Below are 21,667 nucleotides of genomic sequence, written 5' to 3' on the forward strand. Positions count from 1 at the left end.
CTTAGAGCGGCATAGCAGCCTTAGCGGACCCCTGTACCGACCCAGCAGGAGGCACCGCGGGAACCGGGCCGTGACACTGGGAAGCGACCGGGCCTGGTGCTAGGGGGCGCTGCGGAGCCCGGCGGGGCCCGGAGCTGGGGGACGCTGCGCGCGCTCCCCCGCACCCCTCCTCCTCCCCTACCCGGCGCGCCGCTCGGCCCCGTGGCCGCTAGAGGCGGGAGCGCGGGTTGAGCGCAGGAGCGCGCGGCCGGCCTGGCCCCCGCGGGAGCGCGGCTGCGGGGCCGAGCAGGAGCGGTGGGTGGGCAAGCCCTCCGTCTCTGCCTGCGCAACTGCCCGGCGCGCGGGCGGGCGGGCTGCGGTCCCCGGGGATGCAAGCGGTGGCGGCGCGGCCGGCAGGGTCCCGAGCGGCGCGGAGGCCGGCCGCGTACGGTAACGGGCCAGGCGGTGTGCAGGCGATGACTCCTGCCTGCAGGCCGCGGGCGTTGCGGCCTCCGGGTGCCCGCTGAGCTCCGAGGGCCGGAGGGGGCTGGGCGGGCCTGCGTGGGGCGGGGGACGACGACCCCGCGGCAGGTGCCTGCCCCCAACGGTGACCCAGCTCCTACTCCCCAGCTCCGCCCTCTTTGGCCAGGACCCAATCTCCAGGGGCTAAAAATATTGCCTGGAGGCTCCCGAGCGGAATCAGTTGGCGCTAAGTAGGACGCAGGGTGAGGTGACAGAGATCTTCAGCACCAGGGCCCGAAGAGCAGACTCTAGAACGCGGTCCTGCCCACGCGCGTTCGGCAGCTAGCGTCCTCCCTCCACCGACAGGCAAGTGGGGGACCCGCGGGCGGTGGCAGCGGGCATTGTGGGTCCTCTCGAGTTGCTCCGTTTCCGAGAAGCAGCTCCCGGCCTCTGCTACCCTGGGGACTTTGAGTCTCGCCGCTGGCTTCTCAGGAGTCCCTGAAAGCGCTCTGGAAGCCAGGACTGGAAGTTTTTGCACTGCAGGAATCAGTACTGCCAGGGTGAATACTGGAATACTAATTCTGGGTTGTGTTAGAAACGTGAGCATCTCTTTAAAAAGAAATCCATTCTGTATGCTTCCTAAGACAGGATCTGGGCCAGGCACTGTTTCTGCTGAGTAGCAAGCAGTCTGACCTAGGAGGTCAGAGCCAGGATGGCTAGCCTGTGTCTCCAGTCGGTGATTGTACCGCTAAGTCAAACAAAATAGAAGCCTTGGTATTTATGCATCCGAAGGGAGGAAACACATGGCTAGGACACATGGCTAGGAAGCCTGGACAGACGTTCTCTGCGGGCAGAGTCCTGAGCAAGCTGTTTGTAATTAGTGGTTTTATAATGAAACGGGAGTCAGAGCTGGGACTCTGTTATCCCTACTTTTGTTTTTGTTTTAATATGTTACGCTTATTCTGTGTGCGTCTACGCCACAGCAAACATGTGGTAGTCAATCAGAGGACAGTTGTGGAGGTTGGTGTTCTGCTTCTGCCATGCTTCGGCCCCAGATAAATGTGCAACTTGTGCGCTAGGAGTCGTGAGCAAGGTTTGGTTCTTGGGCGCTCTTTGGTTTTTAACAGAGTCAGGCACATATAGGTGCTCGTTGGGAATTCAGAGGGCACTTGCTAGGAAGTGCAACAGAAGGACAGGTGGCGTGTCTCCTGCCAGGTACATGTGGGGGTCAGCATGAAGTTGAAAAAGCAGGTGACGGTGTGTGGCGCTGCCATCTTCTGCGTCGCTGTCTTCTCGCTCTACCTGATGCTGGACCGAGTACAGCACGATCCTGCCAGACACCAGAGTGGTGGGAACTTCCCCAGGGTGAGTCACACCTTGTTCTCCTCCTCAAATGCAAGTCACCTGGGCTTGGCATCTTCCCAGCTGTGTCAGGATAGGACAAAAACACCCTCCCCCACCCCTCCCCCACCCCGTGGTCTTGGGGAGTACTCCTGGAGCCTCGTGCACGCAAGCAGGCTACAGCTGAGTTATGCGTCCATAGCCCAGGAGCACTCCTAGAGAGATTTCCTTCCTTTGGAGGTGGGTTGCCCAAGGGCTGGTTCTTGCTAAACACATGCTCCAGCACAGGGCTGTGCAGGCCACAGCGGGAGGTGAAAAGCAGCCATGGTGGAAGAAGAAAAGTGGCCGTGTGCATTGTTCGTCTGAGTTGAGTGCTTGGCAGACGCCGCTCATCGACTGCACTGTTTCTTTGCCATTAAGCTGAATGCAAACCTCAGCACCATGCTTGAGACAGGAAGTCCAGGCCATTGAGCGCAGGCATGCGGGCTGAAACGTTTGCCCTCCGTGAGCTGGAGGGTGACACTACTTCTAGGCCCAGTGGACAGGAGTCTGTGGGGTGATGTGCGGTCCACTTCAGCCCTGTAGGCCCATGGTCCGACTTGGAGAGGGAATCATAGACCAGTCAGGCATCAGGTGGTGGCCCCGTGTGGGAATTCTTTCTGTGTCTGTGACAGGGAGCTATATGAGTGATCCCTTTCTGTTCTTATTTTTGGCAGAGCCAAATTTCTGTGCTGCAGAACCGGATCGAACAGCTGGAACAGCTGTTGGAGGAAAACCACGAGATCATTAGCCACATCAAGGACTCGGTGATGGAGCTGACAGCCAATGCTGAGGGCCCGCCAGCCCTACTGCCCTACCACACAGCCAATGGCTCCTGGGCTGTGCTCCCAGAGCCCCGGCCCAGCTTCTTCTCTGTCTCCCCCCAGGACTGCCAGTTTGCTTTGGGGGGCAGGGGTCAGAAGCCAGAGCTACAGGTAAGAGCTGGAGCTGGTGGGGAGTGGGGGGATCTCCTGTTGTCGTGGGTGGGCACTGAGCCGCGTTCCTCCCTGACAGATGCTAACGGTGTCCGAAGACTTGCCGTTTGACAATGTGGAGGGTGGCGTGTGGAGACAAGGCTTTGACATCTCCTACAGCCCAAATGACTGGGACGCCGAAGACCTGCAGGTGTTCGTGGTGCCCCACTCACACAACGATCCAGGTGAAGGCCCAGCAGGCCCCGGCGCCAGGGTGTGGGGCAGGCTTTCTGAGGACAGACGTGAGGGGTGCCGCTGACGTGTGCAGCATATTCAGGGGACCTTGCGTTGGCTCCCCCAGGCTGGATTAAGACTTTTGACAAGTACTACATGGAGCAAACCCAGCACATCCTCAACAGCATGGTTTCCAAGCTGCAGGAAGATCCCCGACGACGCTTTCTCTGGGCAGAAGTCTCTTTCTTCGCCAAGTGGTGGGACAATATCAGCGCCCAAAAGAAGGCAGCAGTTCGAAGGTCAGTGGTAGCTGGGAAGGCGGGGGTGTCATTATGCCCTGGCTCAGTGGGTTGGTCTTGTCTCCTGCCGTGGGTGCCAAGCTTGTGAGTATTCTCTGGCTGGAGGAGGCCAATGCATGTAGTCCCTGTCGCCCTTCCCTGCCACACCCTGAGCGTGCCTTCATCCTTAGGCTGGTGGGAAACGGGCAGCTGGAGATTGCAACAGGCGGGTGGGTGATGCCCGATGAGGCCAACTCCCATTACTTTGCCTTGATTGACCAGCTCATCGAGGGACACCAGTGGCTGGAGAGGAACCTGGGTAAGTCCAGGCGTGGGAGCTAGACTCTGCCCCAGTGCTGGGCCTGAATGTGGTGGCAAGATGCTGTGAGGTACAGTGACTGGCGTTCCTTTCCTGGCTCATGCAGCCTGCCTGCTGGGCATGGCAGGAGCTGGCCTCCCTGGCGCTAGGAAGCCAGCAGCCAGTCCCTAAGGTATTCAGGGCCTTTGAAATCTGTGCTCTGCCCAGGTGCAACGCCTCGCTCGGGCTGGGCAGTGGACCCCTTTGGGTACAGCTCCACCATGCCTTACCTGCTGCGCCGTGCCAACCTGACCAGCATGCTGATTCAGAGGGTGCATTATGCCATCAAGAAGCACTTTGCTGCCACTCACAGCCTGGAATTCATGTGGAGGCAGATGTGGGGTAAGGCCAGGGAGGGGCACGGGTCGTATAGCAGTGCGGTCTTTACTGGGGAAGGGGCAGTTCATTCCAATCAGCCCCTGTGTGAGTCCTGTTTACCTCCGCTGGCGTCTGGGGGCACATCTCCTGCAGGAGCTGTGGATCTGGGGGCCCCATGTCCTGTTTCCATTCTCCACATACTTACAGTCTTGAGTTTGGCCAGAGCCTCAGTGTCTCAGGGTTGCCTATCGACGACACGAATCTACACACGTGTGATGTCTTTGTAGCTAGCTGTTCACCCTGCCTGCCAGTGACTGACCCTATGGTGTGTCTTCGTCTTCTGTAGATCCAGACGCCAGCACAGACATCTTTTGCCACATGATGCCCTTCTACAGCTACGATGTACCACACACCTGTGGCCCTGATCCCAAGATCTGCTGCCAGTTTGATTTCAAACGCCTGCCCGGCGGGCGCATCAACTGCCCTTGGAAGGTGCCGCCCCGGGCTATTACAGAGGCCAACGTGGCAGACAGGTATCTGCTGTCAGCCCTGCTGGGACAAGGAGTGGGGTTTGGGGTTCTGGGCTGTGGAGCCCCAGGAGTATTCAATCCTCCTGCCTCTTTCTTCTGAGAATGGGGAACAGGTCTTTGCTACCACATCTGGCTGATGTTGACATTTTGCTCCTCGGAGTTAGACTGAAACGTGGTTTCTGTTCTTTGCTCTGTCACATGGGGCTGCATGATGCTGACCGTACCTGGAAGGAAGGGCAGACTCTGTGGGGAGAGTTTAGGCCGTGCATCTGCAGTAGCGACTCCTTACTGCCTCCCTGGGGAATAGAACTAGCGCTTAGCTTCCTTTCCAGAAGGCTTTTACTTTCCTCTCTGAGGCTGCCTTCTGATGCCCTAATAGACTGGGAGATATCCCCCCCCCCTTTTTTTTCTTTTTGAGACAGGATCTCATATTCCAGGCTGACTGGCCTCAAACATGCTTCCATGTCCTGAGTACCGGGTTACAAGCATGACTCACTACACCTGGTTGCTGCCCAGATCAGGGGTTTGTGAAGCGGGGTGAGCACTCTGCCAGCTGAACTACATCCCCAGGAGACAATTCTTTTTTATTTTCCTGAGACAGAGTCTCACTATTTAGTTCTGGCTGTCCCGTAACTCACTATATAGACCAGGCTGGCCTCAAACTCACAGAGATTCGCCCGCCTCTGCCTCCCAAGTGTTGGGACTAAAGGCATGCGCCACTATGCCAGGCACTTGCCCTGAATAGTTCTTACGTTGGTACTATTTCTTGCAACGTTTCAACTGCTGTCTTTCATTTGACTTAGATTCTCTGGGTCAGCTCCAGGTCGGGCAGGTGGACCTTATACTCACTGGGCCCAAATGCTGCTTAGATCCACCCAGTACTTCGGAGATCCTCTAATCTCTGAGAAGAAAGACCTGTCCCTTCTAAGAGAATAGTAAAGGACCTCAAAGATGTCACTGTGACTAAAATTAGACCCCTACAAAAGTGTGAAGGTTGATCTAAATGTCACTTTAGCTAAAATGTTGAGAATGTGGTTAGTAGCAGCAGCAGCGGCTCATGCTAGCGATCCAAGCAAGCACCAAAGCTACTTTTCTTTTTTCTTTTTCTGTTTTTGGAGACAGGGTCTTGTTATGTGGCTCAGGCTGACCTCAGCTTCCAACAGTCCCCCTGCCTCAGTCTCCAAGTATGGGATTACAGGCACATGTCACTACACCTGGCAGAAACATGGCTCTAATGACATGCTGTAAGGCTCTACTGGACAGATGATATAGATAAAAATAAATTCTCTCATACAGTTCAAGCAAGGCACCGTTCTTCATGTGTGTATGGGGGCTATAGACAGTCTTAGGTAGCTGAGGCTGTCCTTGAACTTGCTGTGTAGGTGAGGATGGGCTTGAACTACTGGTATCCCCAAAGTGCTGGGGTCACAGGCATGTGCTGCCACACCCAGCAGGCCTTCTCTGTATAGACCTGTCTGGCTTCAAACTTGGAACCTTCTTGCCTCAGCTTCCCAAGTACTGGGGTTACAAGGATGTGCTTCTGTGCCGAGCTTATCCTGGGCATCTATTCTTTTGTTGAGACAGGATCTCACTATTGCACTGGCTGGCCTGGAACTCACTATATAGATCAGGCTGACCTCATAATCACAGTGACCTTCCTGCCTTCTGCCTCCCAAGTGCTAGAGTTAAAAGTGAATGCCACCAGGTGTAGTTTGAATGTGTGCACGCCCACGTTTGTGGATGCATACGCAGGTCTGTGAGTGTATATGAAGAGCCACGGTTGACCTCAGAAATCTTCCTTGGTTTTTCTCCACCTTACTCCTTGAAAAGGTTTCTCAGGTGAACCCAGAGCCCATCTTCAGTATGGGCTGGTCTAGCTATGCAGCTGGCTCTGGGGATCCTGTCTTCACCTGAGCTCTGCATTTATAGTCAGGCCTCCATGCCCACTGGCATTTACATGTTTGGGGGTGTGTGTCCCAAACCCCAGTCCTTATGCTTGTGTGGCAAACATTTTATTCCCTGAGCCACCTCCCTACCACCCTCACCGATCTTTTTAAGCCTGGGACTTCCTGTTGGGCCTGTGAGCGTCTGTGTTTCCAGGGCAGCCCTGCTCCTGGACCAGTACCGGAAGAAGTCCCGACTTTTCCGCAGCAATGTCCTCCTTGTACCGCTGGGTGATGACTTCCGCTATGACAAGCCCCAGGAGTGGGATGCCCAGTTCTTCAACTACCAGCGGCTCTTTGACTTCCTCAACAGCAAGCCTGAGCTCCATGTGCAGGTGGGAGGCTGCGCAGATGGCTGTGGAGCACTGTTGCTGCAGCCCGATCCTTCCTCTACCCGCCCTGCGGCTGTGTGCTCCAGGTCATTCCCAGTCCCGGGCACGGTTCCTGTGAGGATCAGAATGCATCCCCAAGTTCCCCAGCTCTTGCTAGGCCCAGAAGAGCAGGACTTAGAGATTTCCTGCCCTTTGCTAGACAAAGTCCTCACCTGGGCACACACCTGCAGCATTGTGGAATGGTAGCCAGAGCTCCCAGGAGGCTCTGTAATTGATGGGAGTGTTTTGCGTCCCTACAGGCCCAGTTCGGGACCCTCTCCGAGTATTTTGATGCCCTGTATAAGAGGACAGGAGTGGAGCCCGGTGCCAGGCCTCCAGGGTTTCCTGTGCTGAGTGGAGATTTCTTCTCCTATGCTGACCGGGAGGACCATTACTGGACAGGCTATTACACTTCCCGGCCTTTCTACAAGAGCTTGGACCGAGTCCTAGAAGCCCACCTGCGGTGAGACCTGCTGCCTTCCCTTGTTGAGTGCGAGTTAGTTAACCTTTGCGGAGTAGCGCGGGAGAGGACCCTGCCAGTGTGGGGGTGACCCTTGGGCGAAGTTGAACAGGAGAGGAAGGGCTCTGACTTCTTTCTCTGGGTAGTGGGGCAGAGGTTCTATACAGCCTGGCTGTGGCTCATGCCCGCCGCTCTGGACTGGCTGGCCAGTACCCGGTGTCTGATTTTGCTCTTCTGACGGAAGCTCGGCGCACACTGGGGCTCTTCCAGCACCACGATGCCATCACTGGAACTGCCAAGGAGGCGGTGGTGGTAGACTATGGAGTCAGGTAGGTGCCACCCCCATGTCCCTCACCATTTCAAAGAGAGGCTATGTGAGTGGTTGGTGGGTAGGCTGCCAGGGGCTGGTCCTGCTGGTGTGGCAGACAGCCTCCCCATGGCTGTCTTCTCTCTGCTTTCTCTCTTCCCTTCCGCAGGCTGCTGCGGTCCCTGGTTAGCCTGAAGCAGGTCATTATCAATGCTGCCCACTATCTGGTGCTAGGAGACAAGGAAACCTACGAATTTGACCCTGGGACACCCTTCCTTCAAATGGTGAGCCCCCTGCTACATCTGCTTGAGAGATCCTGTGGTTTGGGTGGGTACTACCTCGAGAGCCGCTGTTGCTGGGTGCTGTGCCTTTTTGTCTTCCTTGCTCTGCGGTGCAAACTCCATGCTTATGGTCCATATCCTGGACAGGTTGGGGTGGGAAGGAGGTTTAGCCCAGCCATTCATTCTTTCTTCCTGCTCACGTCACTGCAGGACGAGAGCCGTTCAAGTCACGATGCCCTGCCAGAGCGCACAGTGATCCAGCTGGACTCCTCACCCAGGTGAGTCAGGCCTGGCCAGGCTCACAGAGGCACCCTCCACTCCCCAGAACAAGGGGGCCTTGCTCTGGCTGCTGCTTCTGCCCTGCCACTGCAGCAGGCTCCCGGGTCAGCCCACCTTCCACCCACAGGTTTGTGGTGCTATTTAACCCGCTGGAACAGGAGAGGCTCAGTGTGGTGTCCCTGCTGGTCAACTCCCCAAGGGTGCGAGTCCTTTCCGAGGCGGGTCAGCCCCTCTCTGTGCAGATCAGTGTGCACTGGAGCTCGGCCACTAACCTGGTCCCCGATGTCTACCAGGTGAGGCAGGGCTCCCTGCTCATCAGTACCTCTCCTGGGCCTCCCTCCCCACCAATACTCGCTTCCTATTCCTCCGCTGCGCTCTGCTTGCTCCCCAGGATGGAGGCAGGTGGCTTGAGGAGAGGCATTGCCCAAAGGACAGTCACTCTTGGGATCTGAGTATCCTTAAAAGGATGGCGAGGACACTGTGGTCATAATTATAACACAGATGGTAGCAACAGTGCCCTCGGCTGCTCAGCAAGTGTTTGTTTACTTCGTTGTGATGGGGTCTTGCATGTTGCCCAAGCTGGTCTCTTAATTCCTGGACACAGCTTCTAAAGATGGTTTATTATGGTTGACTTATGTATTTCATCTGTAATGTGGATGAAAAATAAATGCTCAGACATAGTTCATGGCAGGCACAGCTTCATTTGCTTAAATATTCAATTCGTTAAGATTGTTTTTAAAGACAGGCCTCACTGTGTAGTTTAGGTCGGCTTCAGACCTGCTTTCCTCTGCTCCAGCCTCCCGACTGTTGGGGTACAGCAATGTACCCCCCCAGCTTTCATCAAACTCTTATGAGTGTACATAGTGATGCCATCCTCATTTCACCAGAAGCAGAGGTCCAGAGAGGTTATGCTACCTGCCTAAGGTTGCTCAGACAGTCTGTGAAGTTAGCTTGCTTCAGACTCTGGGCTCTCAGCTGAGTGCTGTGCCCCTTTGCCGACAGGCGTGCGGAATAACACTGTGGCTCAGAACCAGGATGCCAAAGCAGATAGGACTTTACAGACAGAAATGCAAGGTTCCATGCTTAGCTTCAGAAAACAGAATGTCGGGAGGTGGTGGTGCACGCCTTTAATCCCAGCACTCTGGAAGCCGAGGCGGTTTGAGGCCAGCCTGGTCTACAAAGTGAGTTCTAGGGACAGCCAGGGATGTTACACAGAGAAATCCTGTCTCAAAAAAATCAGAAAAAAAAAATTGAAAGCCAAAAAAAAAAAAATACAAACAAACAAACAACCCAGCAAACAGAATGTGGAGGTCCAGGATGGTGGAGAAGTCTGGACTGGTGCTGCTTCTCTGCTCATTGCTTCTTTCCGCTCCTGGACTCAGGTGTCGGTGCCCATCCGCCTGCCAGCCCTGGGCCTGGGTGTGCTGCAGCTGCAGCCAGATCTCGATGGGCCCTACACGCTGCCGTCTTCCGTCCGCGTCTACCTGAACGGTGCGAAGCTGTCCATCGGCAGGCAAGCAGCCTTCCCTCTCCGTGTCATGGACTCCAGCCCCAGTGACTTCGCCATCAGCAATCACTACATGCAGGTCTGGTTCTCTGGCCCTACTGGGCTCCTCAAGGTAAGGGCCAGGCCTGGGTCGGTGGGGAGGGAGCAGAGAAGGGCATGGGCATCAGGAGACTGTGTACAGTTGTTCTGGCCCCATGTGCCCCCTGTTGCCTGACTCACAGAGGCTTGGGTGTGAGCTTTCACAGCTCTCAAGCTGACAGCAGGCACAGCTGAGCGCAGCATTAACCGTCTGCTACTGTGTCTGCAACTTGTAAAGAAGAGAAGGTTTATTACAGTTTGTGAGCATTGAGCCTGCGGTTAGGCAGGCCCGTTGCGTTTGGGCCTGTGGTTAGGCAGCACATCACAGCAAGGAACACATCTCAGGAAAGTAAATTACGGCACAGCCAGGATGCAGGAGAGAGGTTGGGTGTGCTGGTGCATACCTAAGATTTCAGCAGTGGCAGGGCAGAAGCAAGAGGCCACAAGTTCAAGGTCATCTTTGGCTGCGTAGCAAGGCCAACCTGAACTATTGTGAGACCCTTGTCTCAAAAAGTTTAAAGAAAGAAGTTGGGTTTGATCACATACATCTTCAGTTCTTACACTTGAGAGACTGAGTTGGGGTGTGTGTGGGGGGGTGTCCTCTGTAAATTCAAGGCCAGCTTGCTCTACGTGGTGAGTTCCAGGAAAGCCAGTGAAATGGTACCTCAAAATAAATGAAGGGAGGGAGGGAAGGAGGGAGGGAGGGAGGGAGGGAGGAAGGAAGGAAAAATAAAAAGGGACTGGTCGCGACTACACAAAGAAACCCTTTCTCAGAAAAAAAAAAGGTGGGGGCTGGAGTTGCATGCTAGATTAAGCAGTCTACCATCGGAGCTACAAGAAGCTACCGGGTAATCCCAGCATGGGGAGGTGAAGGCAGGAAGATCAGAAGTTACGATCAGCCTTAGCTGGGTTGCGGTAACACACCTTTAATGCCAGCACTCAGGAGACAGAGGCAGTTGGATCTCGAGGCCAGCCTGGTTTACAGAGTAAGTTCTAGGATAGCCAGGTCTACACAGAAAAACCCTGTCTCAAGAAAAACAAAAAAGACGGGGGCTGGAGAGATAGCTCAAAGGTTAAGAGCACTGGCTGCTTTTCCCGAAGCCTTGAGTTCAGGTCCCAGCAACCACACAGTGGGTCACAACCATCTGTAGTGAGATCTAGTGCCCAGTAGGCAAACATGCATAATAAATAAATCTTCTTTTTTTTTTTTTTTTTTTTTTTTTGGTTTTTCGAGACGGGGTTTCTCTGTAGCTTTGGAGCCTGTCCTAGAACTAGCTTTTTTTTTTTTTAAAGATTTATTTATTTATTATGTATACAGTATTCTCAGTGCTCTGCCTGCAGACCAGAAGAGGGTACCAGATCTCATTACAGATGGTTGTGAGCCACCATGTGGTTGCTGGGAATTGAACTCAGGACCTTTGGAAGAGCAGGATGGTGCTCTTAACCACTGAGCCATCTCTCCAGCCCTGGAGCTAGCTCTTGTAGACCATGCTGGCCTCAAACTCTCAGAGATCCACCTGCCTCCCGAGTGCTGGGATTAAAGGTGTGCGCTGCCTGGCTAATAAATAAATCTTAGAACAAAAAAACAAGAAACAAGAAAGAAAAAGTAGAAGGGAGGCGGGGAAGTGGTAGAGTCCCGATGGACGTCTCCACCTCTTCTTGTAGCAGCAGTCTGGGAACAAGCCCTTAACACACAGACCTAAGATCCCAGCTGTAGCACTGGGCTTGGCTCCTGAGGGGAAGTCAGTCCCTACCCTCCCAGGGGGAGACCTGACATGCTGGTGTGGGGCCAGGGGTCAGGGCTGTGTTCTTTGGCAGAGCATCCGAAGGGTGGACGAGGAGCAGGAACAGCAGATGGACATGAAGTTCCTCATCTACGGCACCCGCACATCCAAAGACAAGAGTGGTGCCTACCTCTTCCTGCCGGATAGCGAGGCTAAGGTACCTGCGATGGCTTCCACAATCTGCGGGATCTCATGGATTGGGAGGGCCCTGGCATCCCTTCGGTCTCTGCCTCCTGTGTCTTGCCTGCCTGTCTTTGTCTTCGTTGCCATGTAGAGGTGAACTGTGGTCTTAACCATGGCTCTGGGCCTGCTCAGCACAGGTGCTCAGGCCAGAGCACTGGGACAGGGACTTCCATTGCCCCACTCTGGGTTGGTGCTGTCACTGTGTACTCTGTACTGTGGGTTCAGTGCCCCTGTGCTCTTTTCCCAGCCCTACGTCCCCAAGAAGCCTCCTGTGCTGCGTGTCACCGAAGGCCCGTTCTTCTCGGAGGTGGCTGCATATTACGAGCATTTTCACCAAGTGATCCGACTTTATAACCTGCCAGGTGAGCCCTGCAGGTGGGGAGGGTCCCAAGGAGACGCAGGTTGGCACCCGTTCCTCTTCTGCCCCATCTCTGCTGACAAACAGATGTGTCATCTGACATGGCTGTTTGATTCTCTTGTGGGAAAATCCAATGGACTGTGGCCTGGAAGCTCCCAGGAGGAGGGTGGTGGTGCCTTCCCCGGCATAGTCTCTCAGGCTACGCTCACCTCACTTCTGGCTGTCCCTGTGTGCAGGGGTAGAGGGGCTGTCTCTGGACATGGCGTTCCTGGTAGACATCAGGGACTATGTGAACAAGGAGCTGGCCCTGCGCATTCACACGGACATTGACAGCCAGGGTACTTTCTTCACAGACCTCAATGGCTTTCAGGTAACTCCTGGGCCCCATAGAACTTGGGCTGCTTTTGGCCTCCAGTGCTGTGGGGAGGGGGCCAAGGACTGGGGGCCAGTATGGGGCCAGTGAGGTGGCGCGGTGGGTAAAGGCTCTTGATCAGGCCTGGCAACCTGAGCTCAATTCCTGGAAGCCTGGTAAAGATGGAATGAGAGAACCCATTCCACAGAGTTCTCCTCTGACTTGCACATGTGTGCTGTGGCACACACACTACTGTGCACACGTTATATACATGTCATATACATACACTCAATTAAGAAAAATAGCTGGGCGGTGGTGGTGCATGCCTTTAATCCCAGCACTTGGAAGGCAAAGAAAGGGAGATCTCTGAGTTCAAAGCCAGCCTGATCTACAGAGTGAGTTCTGGGACAACCAGGGCTACACAGAGAAACCCTGTCTCAAGAAAAAACAAATAATAACAAAAACAAAAATAATAGCCAGAAATGCCTTCACACTAAGGAGCTTTCAGAACATAAATCAGACATCATTCCTGGCTGGCTTTGAACTCCTCCCTGCAGGTACAGACCCGGCGGTATCTAAAGAAGTTGCCCCTGCAGGCTAACTTTTACCCCATGCCTGTCATGGCCTATATCCAAGATGCACAGAGGCGCCTCACGCTGCACACCGCCCAGGCCCTGGGTGTCTCCAGCCTCGGTGATGGTGAGTAGGGAACCAGCCTCCCTTTGCCTCAGAGAATCCTCTGTTGGCTCGCCTCCCCTCTCTCTAAACCCCATCACCCCAAAGTTTGGAAAGGGGTGAGCCATCTACAGCTCCTGTCAGTCACACTTGGGCATCCTCCCCTTTGGGGGAAGAAGCTGGGGATTGAAGGATTAGTCTCAGTTGAGGGGCACAGCTCTTTTTTCTTTCCTTTTATTTATTTATTTTTAAATATTTATTTATTTATTATGAATACAATATTCTGTCTGTGTGTATGCCTGAAGGCCAGAAGAGGGCATCAGACCCCATTACAGATGGTTGTGAGCCACCATGTGGTTGCTGGGAATTGAACTCAGGACCTTTGGAAGAGCAGGCAATGCTCTTAACCTCTGAGCCATCTCTCCAGCCCCTTCTTTCCTTTTATTTTTGAGGCAGGGTTTTTATGTGTAGCTCTGACTGTCCTGGAACTTTCTCTGTAGACCAGGCTGGCCTCGAACTTAGAGAGATATCCACCTGCCTCTGCCTCCTGTGCTGGAATTAAAGGTGTGTGCTCCCACAAGGCAGATCACCGGGCAGATGATTCCAGTGTCATACTTAGAAATGTCTGTATTTCCTCCTAATGGTCAGTATATATATATAAAAAAAAGGCTGACATTTTGTTTTGTTTTTTTGTTTTTGTTTTATGTTCATCAAGACATGGTTTCTCTGTAGCTTTGGAGCCTGTCCTGAAACTAGCTCTTTAGACCAGGCTGGCTTCGAACTCACAGAGATCCACCTGCCTCAGCCTCTCGAGTACTGGGATTAAAGGCATATGCCACTGTCACCCAGCTGACATTCTTACTAATCAAAGGAAGAGTTCTAGGCCTAGTAGCATAGACATGTAACCTCAGCTCTTTGGAGGCCGAGGTAGGAAGATTCTAAATTCAAACTCAGTCTGGGCCATTTGGTGAGACTTTGTCTGGAGGTTTAACTCTGTGCTGGATGACCTGCGCGGCACGAGCAGGGTGTGAGCCTCTCTGCTCAGTACTGGAGAGAGCGAGAAGCCAGCAGGGATAAGGCCAAGGTCCCCTGTCCCCTGTGATATCTACAGCCTTGGGACAAAATGCAAAGTCACTCAGGGACTCTTCTGTCTGTGGGGCACAGAGGCCTTGAGGGCTGAACTGAGTACAGGGTTAAGGCTGTGCCACAGTTGTGCTGAGTGTTGTGCCTACTTCCTCCGTGGGAGGAGTGTGGCTCCCCTGTCGTCTGCCAGGATGTTTTTGGGCTCTGTCTGTCTCAGAACTCCTGAATGCAGCCCATTGTCCTCGCTCAGTCAGCTGTCTGCCCCTCTGGGACATGGGGCATTAAGGAATGATTATATTCTAGGCAAGGAACCTATTTTAGGGCTGGGGACAGCTTCCTGTGTCCGCTCAGAGGAGAAAAGCCACAGCGACTACAGAGATCAGAAAAGGACTGTGGAGATGAAAGGGAAACCTGAGCCTCTGTGGTGGAGGCTGCTCTGGGCAGCTGTGGGGAAAGCTTTTTTTCCCTCTGGTCCATAGGCTTTGCAGTGAGGCCCCTCCCCCAGCACATTCCATGGGTAGTCCTCTATCTCTCACTGGAAGCCTTGCTCACCTCACCTCATATGCCTTCTGCCTGTTTCACCACAGCCTGCAGATTCTGACGGGCACGGCCATCCACTCCAGGCTGCCCTGCTGGGCCGTTTAGCCCATGCCAGGTAGAGCAGAGAGGCCAGAGAACGTGTGTCAGTCATGAGTCTGTCCAACCCGAGCAAGCCCACCTCAGATGAGGGGCTCTGCAGCAGTTTTCTGTCCGCTGGCTCTTTACCGTGTTCTGTGTGGCCTGACCCCAAGAGGTTTCCTGCTGATCTAGGCCCAGGGTCCAGGTCTTAGTCCTGAGTCACAGAGGGGAACTGCCATGGTCAGAACTCCCCTTTCGGGTCCTCACCTGCACTCTGCTCTCCTAGTACTAGAACTCCATCGTTCTCTCCTGAGTGACTCAGCTTGTCTGTCTCACTGCCCTTTTTCCTGAGTACCTGAGGTGGAGAGTCGGCTCCCAAGGCCTGTGTCTTCTGAGACCTGGGCTTGGCAAGCTGGAGCTCACTGTTACCGTCCCCAGGCCAGCTGGAGGTGATCTTGGACCGACGACTGATGCAGGATGACAACCGGGGTCTAGGCCAAGGGCTCAAAGACAACAAGATCACCTGCAACCACTTCCGCCTCCTGTTAGAACGGCGAACCGTGGGCCATGAGGTAAGATCTGGGCCCGTTGTCCAGCGAGCTAATGTAGGTTCAGCCCCGTGGGGGACCCTGTGGTTTCCCGAATGTAGCTGGAGGAGTACAGAGAGTACAGCTTCACTCTTGTGCTGAGGCAGGGGCCATATGGCGTCTGCTGACCCCTCTCGTGCAGCTTGGCAGCCCTTCCCCCACCACACTTTCACCTTGCCCCTGTCGTGTTCATCCTCTGCCTTTCTCTTTGCTGCCCTCATCGTCCCCTCTCCAGCCCGAGCATTTCCTAGCCCCGACACAGCCCTGCTTGGGCTTTCTTTGCCTCACCAGCCTGGCTTTTTCTCCAAACTGGCAGCCATGTTTAGGGGTTTGATCTTTTCCAGCAGCCCAAAGGGTGAGGGTGGCCTGGGGTGAGCAGACCGGCCCTGTAGCTGGAGTCTGCTGCCTAGCACCCCGCAGGGCAGGTGCGGCTTAACTGCTTACTATAGCAGGACTAGTCTGTAGGTGCTGAGCCCTGCTGTGCTGCCACCCGGGCCTACTAGAGGAGCAGGCTGGGGAGCTGCTCTAAGAGTAAAAGTCTAGGGCAGAAGTGGGTCTGGCTGGGCCCGCAGCGCCAAGGCAGCATGGCTGAGGAGATGGCTGCCTGAATCAGCAGTCCCCAGGCTCCGCTTCAGTGAGGGGAGAGGGCAGCGGTGACGGTGCCAGTGAGGCTGGTTGTGACTTTAGACGGGAGCAGTGCAGACGAGCATGGCAGCCACCGTCCACATGTGCAGCCCAGTGCTCTGCGCATGTTAGGCAAGTGCGCTACTGCTAAGTCTCCAGTCAAGTTTTTAGGTTTGTTTTTGGGGTGTGTGTGTGTGTGCTTGAGACAGGCTCTTGGGGCTGTAGAGATGGCTCAGCGGTTAAGGGCACTGGCTGCTCTTCCAGAAGATGCAGGTTCAATTCCCAGCTCCCACAAGGCAGCTCACAACTGTCTATAACTCCAGTTCCAGGGGATCCGACACCCTCACACAGACATGCATGCAGACCAAACACCAATGCACATAAAAATAAATAAATATTTAAAAAGTTTGTGAGACAGGGTCTTATGTAGCTTAGGCTGCCCTCCTGTTTTGGTCTCACTGTTGCCTAGGCTGGCCTTGAACTGCTGAGTTCAAGTGAGCATCCAGTCTCAGCCCCCTAGCAGCTAAGACTACAGACATATGCCACCATGCCCAGTTATGTATGCCTGTTTACTTACTTGTTTTTTGAGACAAGGTCTCGTGTAGCCCAGGCTAGCCTCATCCTCCTGCCTTTATTTCCCAAGGGTTAGAATTATAGGAGTATACCACCATGTTTGTTTTGTTTTGTTTTAATATGTAGCTACTCAAATGAATTCAGATGAAATAAGTTGAGGTTTTCACTCAACACTAACCACGCTCCTTGGGCCAGGTGTGGTGACATGTCTTCAACTCAGGTGTTCAGCAGACAGAGGCAGGTGGATCTCTGTGAGGGTGAAGCCTGGTCTGCATAGGGAGTTCAGGGCAGTTGATACTACATAGTGAGACCCTATCTCAGAACCAAAAGAATAAAAAAAAATTATAAGAAGCTGGAGAGATGGCTTAGTGGTTAAGAGCATTGACTGCTCTTCTGGAGGCCCATGTTTGATCTTCACTCACAGGGCAGCTCAGGGCCACCTGTAATTCCAGTTCAAGGAATGGAGTGTCTTCTCTTGGCCTCCAGGAGTACTTACTGCACACATGAAGTGCACAGACATATATGCAGGCAACATCACACATATATGGGGGTGCACATCACACACGCTAATAATAATAATTTGTTTGTTTAAATTACATTAAGACCCCAGTGGTTCTAGGTAGTCAGTGGCTATCACAAAAGGCGTTTCTGCTGTCTCAGTAAACTCCATGAGCCAGTGCTGGGCGAGAGCATGGTGGGAGGGAGGGGCAGGGCAGGCTGCAGAGTGCCCGGACAGAGTCTGAGACCATGGAAGGACTTGAGCGAGGAGGGATGTCATTTGCCCTCAGCTGTCAGGACCGTGGCTCTCCGGGGAAACAAGGAAGGGATGACAGATTTAAGATGTTGATAGGAAGCCTTAGGGACTTGAACTAAGCAAAGGGTCGGAAATTGAAGTTGGAGTGGCAGTCTGTATTGAAGACATTGCAGAAGCAAAATGGAAGAGGAATAACCACCCTGCCTGGGCTTGAAGGGAGACTGTATATAGGACACTCAGAGGGGGTGCCGGGGTTAGGGGTCAGCGTATAGAAATATAGTGGCTTCAGAGAGAAGTCCCACGTAAGCCTGTGGATGTGGCATCTAACCGTGGGATGGTTACAACACTGTCGCTATGAGAAGCCTGTCCTGTCTGTCGTCCCTTCCTCCTCTCTGTGCGCTGGCCACACTAGTGAGAACACAAGAAGTAGCCACTCATGAAGGGTTGGCAGTTTGGGGCCCGGAACCAGGCAGCTAGAGTCCAGGTGAAGCGGGAAAGCTGTTTGGAAAGGATCTGGCCTGCCTCCCCTTCTTCACCCTTTAGCCTGGCTCCCCTCACCTACATTTTGGGTTCATCTTGCAGGTCCAAGATGAACGCTCTACCAGCTACCCGTCCCTCCTCAGCCACCTGACTTCCATGTACCTCAACATGCCTCCGCTCGCCTTGCCTGTGGCCAAGAGGCGGGCCGCCAGCCCTGCTCTGCGCTCTTTTCACCCTTTGGCCTCCCGACTGCCCTGTGACTTCCACCTGCTCAATCTGCGCACGCTCCCAGCTGAGGTAAGTGTTCTGGTGAGTGCTAGCCCTCACCACCAGGTTCTGGCCTTGCCCCAGCTCTTCTCTGTTCAGCCTTGCCCTCTGGGCAGAAGTGCAGCTGACCCTCCATTGCCCTTGCCCTGACTGCCTTCCAGGACACCCTGCCCTCGGCTGATGCCGCACTCCTCCTACACCGCAAGGGTTTTGACTGTGGCCTTGAGGCCAAGAACCTGGGCTTCAACTGTACCACAAGCCAAGGCAAGGTGAGCAAGGCCCAGGGGTGGAGGCAGGACCCTTTGTCAAGACAGTGAAGCTGGACCTTCTGCAGTAGCAGAACTGAGAACTTAGAGGGAGGCTGGCCTGGGGCTTGGCAGTAGGGTGAGAGGAGAAGGCATAACCTCAGGGTTCCTCAGAAACAAAGGAGAGGCTGTTGATGTATTTTTAGTATTGAGTTGGCCATGAGCAGTTTCAGACAAGGCACTGAACTAGAAGTCAGGAGGAGGGGGCCTGTACTGAGCATGGTGGGAAATTGAGAATGAAGAACTGCTGCACCTTCAAAGTGTTAGTCTGCCCTGGTAACTGAGAAGTGAATCCAGACATAGTCCTTGTTCTCAAACACAGCTTGGTGTCCAGGCTACTCCAGTGCCTGGATAGGCTCCCGACTTGAGTAGATTGAGCAGAGCCTGTCTGAGGTGTGTTGCTTCAGAGAGGACCGTAGCTTCCGTGAGATCAGTTCCTTCTTACTTTTTATATTTATTTATTGTGTTTTTATTCTTGAGACAAGGTCTTATGTAGGCTGGATACAATCTTACTTTGTGGCCAAAGCTGAGTTGAACTCCTGAGCCACCTGAGTCCACCTCCCAAGAGCTAGTCATGTGTCGCCATCTTAGCGCTACTTTCTCTCAAAGATTTGACAGAAAGCCAGGTGTGGCAGCTCACAATACCATCCCAGCACTCAGGAGACTGAGATGGGATTGCTGTGAGTTGGAGGGCAGCCTTGATGACAGTGTGGGACCCTGCATTAAGAAACTAAAAGGTGGTACTGGCTGTGAGGAAGAACTTAGCTCAGTGTTGGCGGTGCCCAGCTCAGCCTGCCTCCTCTCTCTTCACAGCTGGCCCTGGGGAGCCTCTTCCATGGCCTGGATGTGGTGTTTCTACAGCCAACCTCTTTGACCTTGCTGTACCCTCTGGCCTCACCCTCCAACAGCACTGACATCTTTCTGGAGCCCATGGAGATTGGCACCTTCCGCCTCCGCTTGGGTTAGGTTAGGGCTTCTTGTGGCCTGAAGGGAAAGTGCATCCACAGAGACTGCCTCTTAGCACCAGGATGGGTTGGGCAGGTCACACTAGTACCACATCCTGTTCTGCCTCTCAGAACTGTGACGGACTGGGCTCTGCCCTTACTTTGTCTATTGCTGCTTCTGTGTTTGGGACAACCCACACATCGGTGGTGGGCAGATGCCGGTGAGACAAGGGAGAAGAGGTTCTTTGGGTTGTGAGTAGGTACCCAGTGGGGCACAGGCTCAGGCTCCCATTCTTTTCCCAAAATGGGATGTAGGAAGAGTCTGGGCAAACAGAAGAGGTCAAGGAAGCTGAGGGAACAGCCCAGTGCCAGGTGACTGCACTTAGGAGCTAGCTCTGGGGGAGGTCCTGTGGTGACAGAGACCCCGCATGTCCTTCTGCGAAGCACAGGAGCAGAAAGATTCTGGGAGAAGGGCATAGGGTCCCATGATTAGTGAAGTAGAGGAGCAGAAGGGATCCCTAGCTCTCCCAAGAGCCTAAAGACCTTGCTGCTTTCCGCTCTGCCTCTGCTCTAAGTGCCACTGAGCCTGTATGCCCCAGCTAGTGACTGCTGGGTGGCAGGAAGGACTTGCTTGGGACTCCAAATCAAGGCCAGAGGCCATAGAACACTTCGGGTGCCCATGCCTGCCCTGCGCTTGTCCTCTGGTGATGTGCTGGTTGGTGGCAGGGGTGAGAAGTATCTCCCATCCTCCCTGCTGCTTCATCTCACACACTGCTCTCTAAAAGTTCCTGTCATGGGGTTCTGGAAAGTTCCTTTCCCTAGAAAGGAAACGGAGCTGCCAAGACTCCTGCGCTTGGGTATCTTGGAAAGGCACCCCATGCTGGGTCCAGTGGCAGGTTGAGAAGGTTCATCTTTGTTCTATCTGCAGAATTATTGCCCTCCTGGTGTGTGGGACAAAAGAAATGGAGAAAAAATTAGGAGGCCGTATGCTTCATTTTAGCTTCAATTAATAGTGAATTTGTCTATAAATGATAAACAGAGAGTTGGTAAAAGAGAAACTCCATCCCTTATGAAATCTTAGTAAGTCACGACTAGAAAGAAGCATCGTCTAGATAAAGGTCCCTATCACCAGTAACAATGGCACCTAAAGAACCAAACAGCACAGGCACGCTCCTGAGAGTCAGAAATTAGCCGGGGGCGTGCTGTTATTTAGCAGGGTCCCCGGGTCACTAACCCCTGCAGTTGAGCAGATGGAGCCAAGGAAGAGTCCCGATGGCCACTGTTTTTAAACCACAAGCTCCCTAGAAACTAGTGTCACCCAAAGACCCAGCAAGGCATTCTGTGAGTTGCCTGAGTGCTGTCCACACTCCTGTAAAGACTGGTTCTTCCCAAATCAGCCCATAAAATCAGTGTAATTCCAGCAAGATTGGATACTTTGTGGAATTCTGCCAGGTCTGACATTCATTTGGAAGAGTACAGGAGGACATGAGGTATTTCTGAATGGCAGTGGTGGTGTGCGCCTGGTGGGTCCAAGGTGGGCAGAAGGCACTTGTTTTTGAGTCCTGCCAGCATGAATTCAGTCGTCATGCAGGTCAGAGAGACTGCTGGGGCAGCACGGAAGTTCAGACAGACCCAGCACACAGACGTGGGTACATGGTTTCAGGTGCAGGGAGGGAGAGATGGATTGTTTAATAAATAATAGCTAGCTGTTAGTTGGAACTCTACCTCAGTTTCCCAAAACTAGGTCTAGAGGGAAAAACAACAACAACAATATTTTGAGAAATATATATATTGAGACAGGGTCTTCCTGTGTAGCTCTGGCTGTCCTGGAATTCACTATGTGGACCAAGCTGGCCTCAGAGTCACAGAGGTCCCCACCTGCTGCTGGGACTAAAGGCATGTGCCATCACACCTAGCAAGAAAATATATTTTTATACCTGATGTAGGACATTCTTTTCTAGATATAACATGGAACCTTAACATATAATAGGGGGAACGACTAAAAAAATAGATTTTGCCACCAAAAAAAAACGAGAGCATGTTATAGGAAACAGGTTAACACCCACCTGTGTAGGTGGGCCAGCATCTACAGCAGGTGGGCACTGCAGGAGAAAAGCTTGCTCGGCTCCTCAGCATCACTAGGGTCTGCCCAGCGGTCACCCGAAGATTCAGTAGTGACAGGTCCTCCAGAGTGCACGCAGCCAGGCTCAGGCCTGGGTTCCTAGTCAGGTCTCGGTGAAGAAAACCATGATGCGTGGGAAGGGCTTAGCATAGAGCCTGGGCTCAAGACAGGTGTGGGTGGGAGTTTCTGTCCCGAAACGCGTTAGGAAAGGGTATGAAGCCGCTGTTAGAGCAAGTCTTGTTTGCTGGTATATGGTTTGTAGTCCAATGACAGGGGAGA

At 53.6% G+C, this 21,667-nt stretch overlaps 1 protein-coding gene across 3 annotated transcripts; it reads left to right on the top strand.

The window, feature by feature from the left end:
* Positions 1 to 199: 199 nt before the first annotated feature.
* Positions 200 to 21,176, top strand: Man2a2 (mannosidase alpha class 2A member 2). Of its 3 annotated transcripts, none has more exons than XM_041659990.1 (23): positions 200 to 807; positions 1,657 to 1,806; positions 2,499 to 2,756; positions 2,836 to 2,980; positions 3,097 to 3,268; positions 3,439 to 3,566; positions 3,774 to 3,947; positions 4,270 to 4,456; positions 6,512 to 6,731; positions 7,028 to 7,230; positions 7,374 to 7,556; positions 7,704 to 7,818; positions 8,026 to 8,093; positions 8,222 to 8,387; positions 9,477 to 9,713; positions 11,498 to 11,620; positions 11,894 to 12,008; positions 12,241 to 12,374; positions 12,914 to 13,055; positions 15,171 to 15,304; positions 17,853 to 18,047; positions 18,179 to 18,286; positions 19,136 to 21,176. In XM_041659990.1, the coding sequence occupies exons 2-23, from the start codon at positions 1,675 to 1,677 to the stop codon at positions 19,286 to 19,288; spliced, it is 3,492 nt and encodes a 1,163-aa protein (XP_041515924.1). In that variant the 5' UTR covers positions 200 to 807; positions 1,657 to 1,674; the 3' UTR covers positions 19,289 to 21,176. The 3 variants fall into 3 exon arrangements, with proteins under 3 accessions (XP_041515924.1, XP_041515933.1, XP_041515941.1); XM_041659999.1 differs by having other exon boundaries at positions 6,554 to 6,731; XM_041660007.1 differs by having other exon boundaries at positions 6,605 to 6,731.
* Positions 21,177 to 21,667: the final 491 nt, after the last annotated feature.

This window comes from Microtus oregoni, unplaced genomic scaffold (genome assembly GCF_018167655.1).
Source record: "Microtus oregoni isolate MIOR12 unplaced genomic scaffold, Mior012 000000F_ref0000247, whole genome shotgun sequence".
NCBI lineage: Eukaryota > Metazoa > Chordata > Mammalia > Rodentia > Cricetidae > Microtus > Microtus oregoni.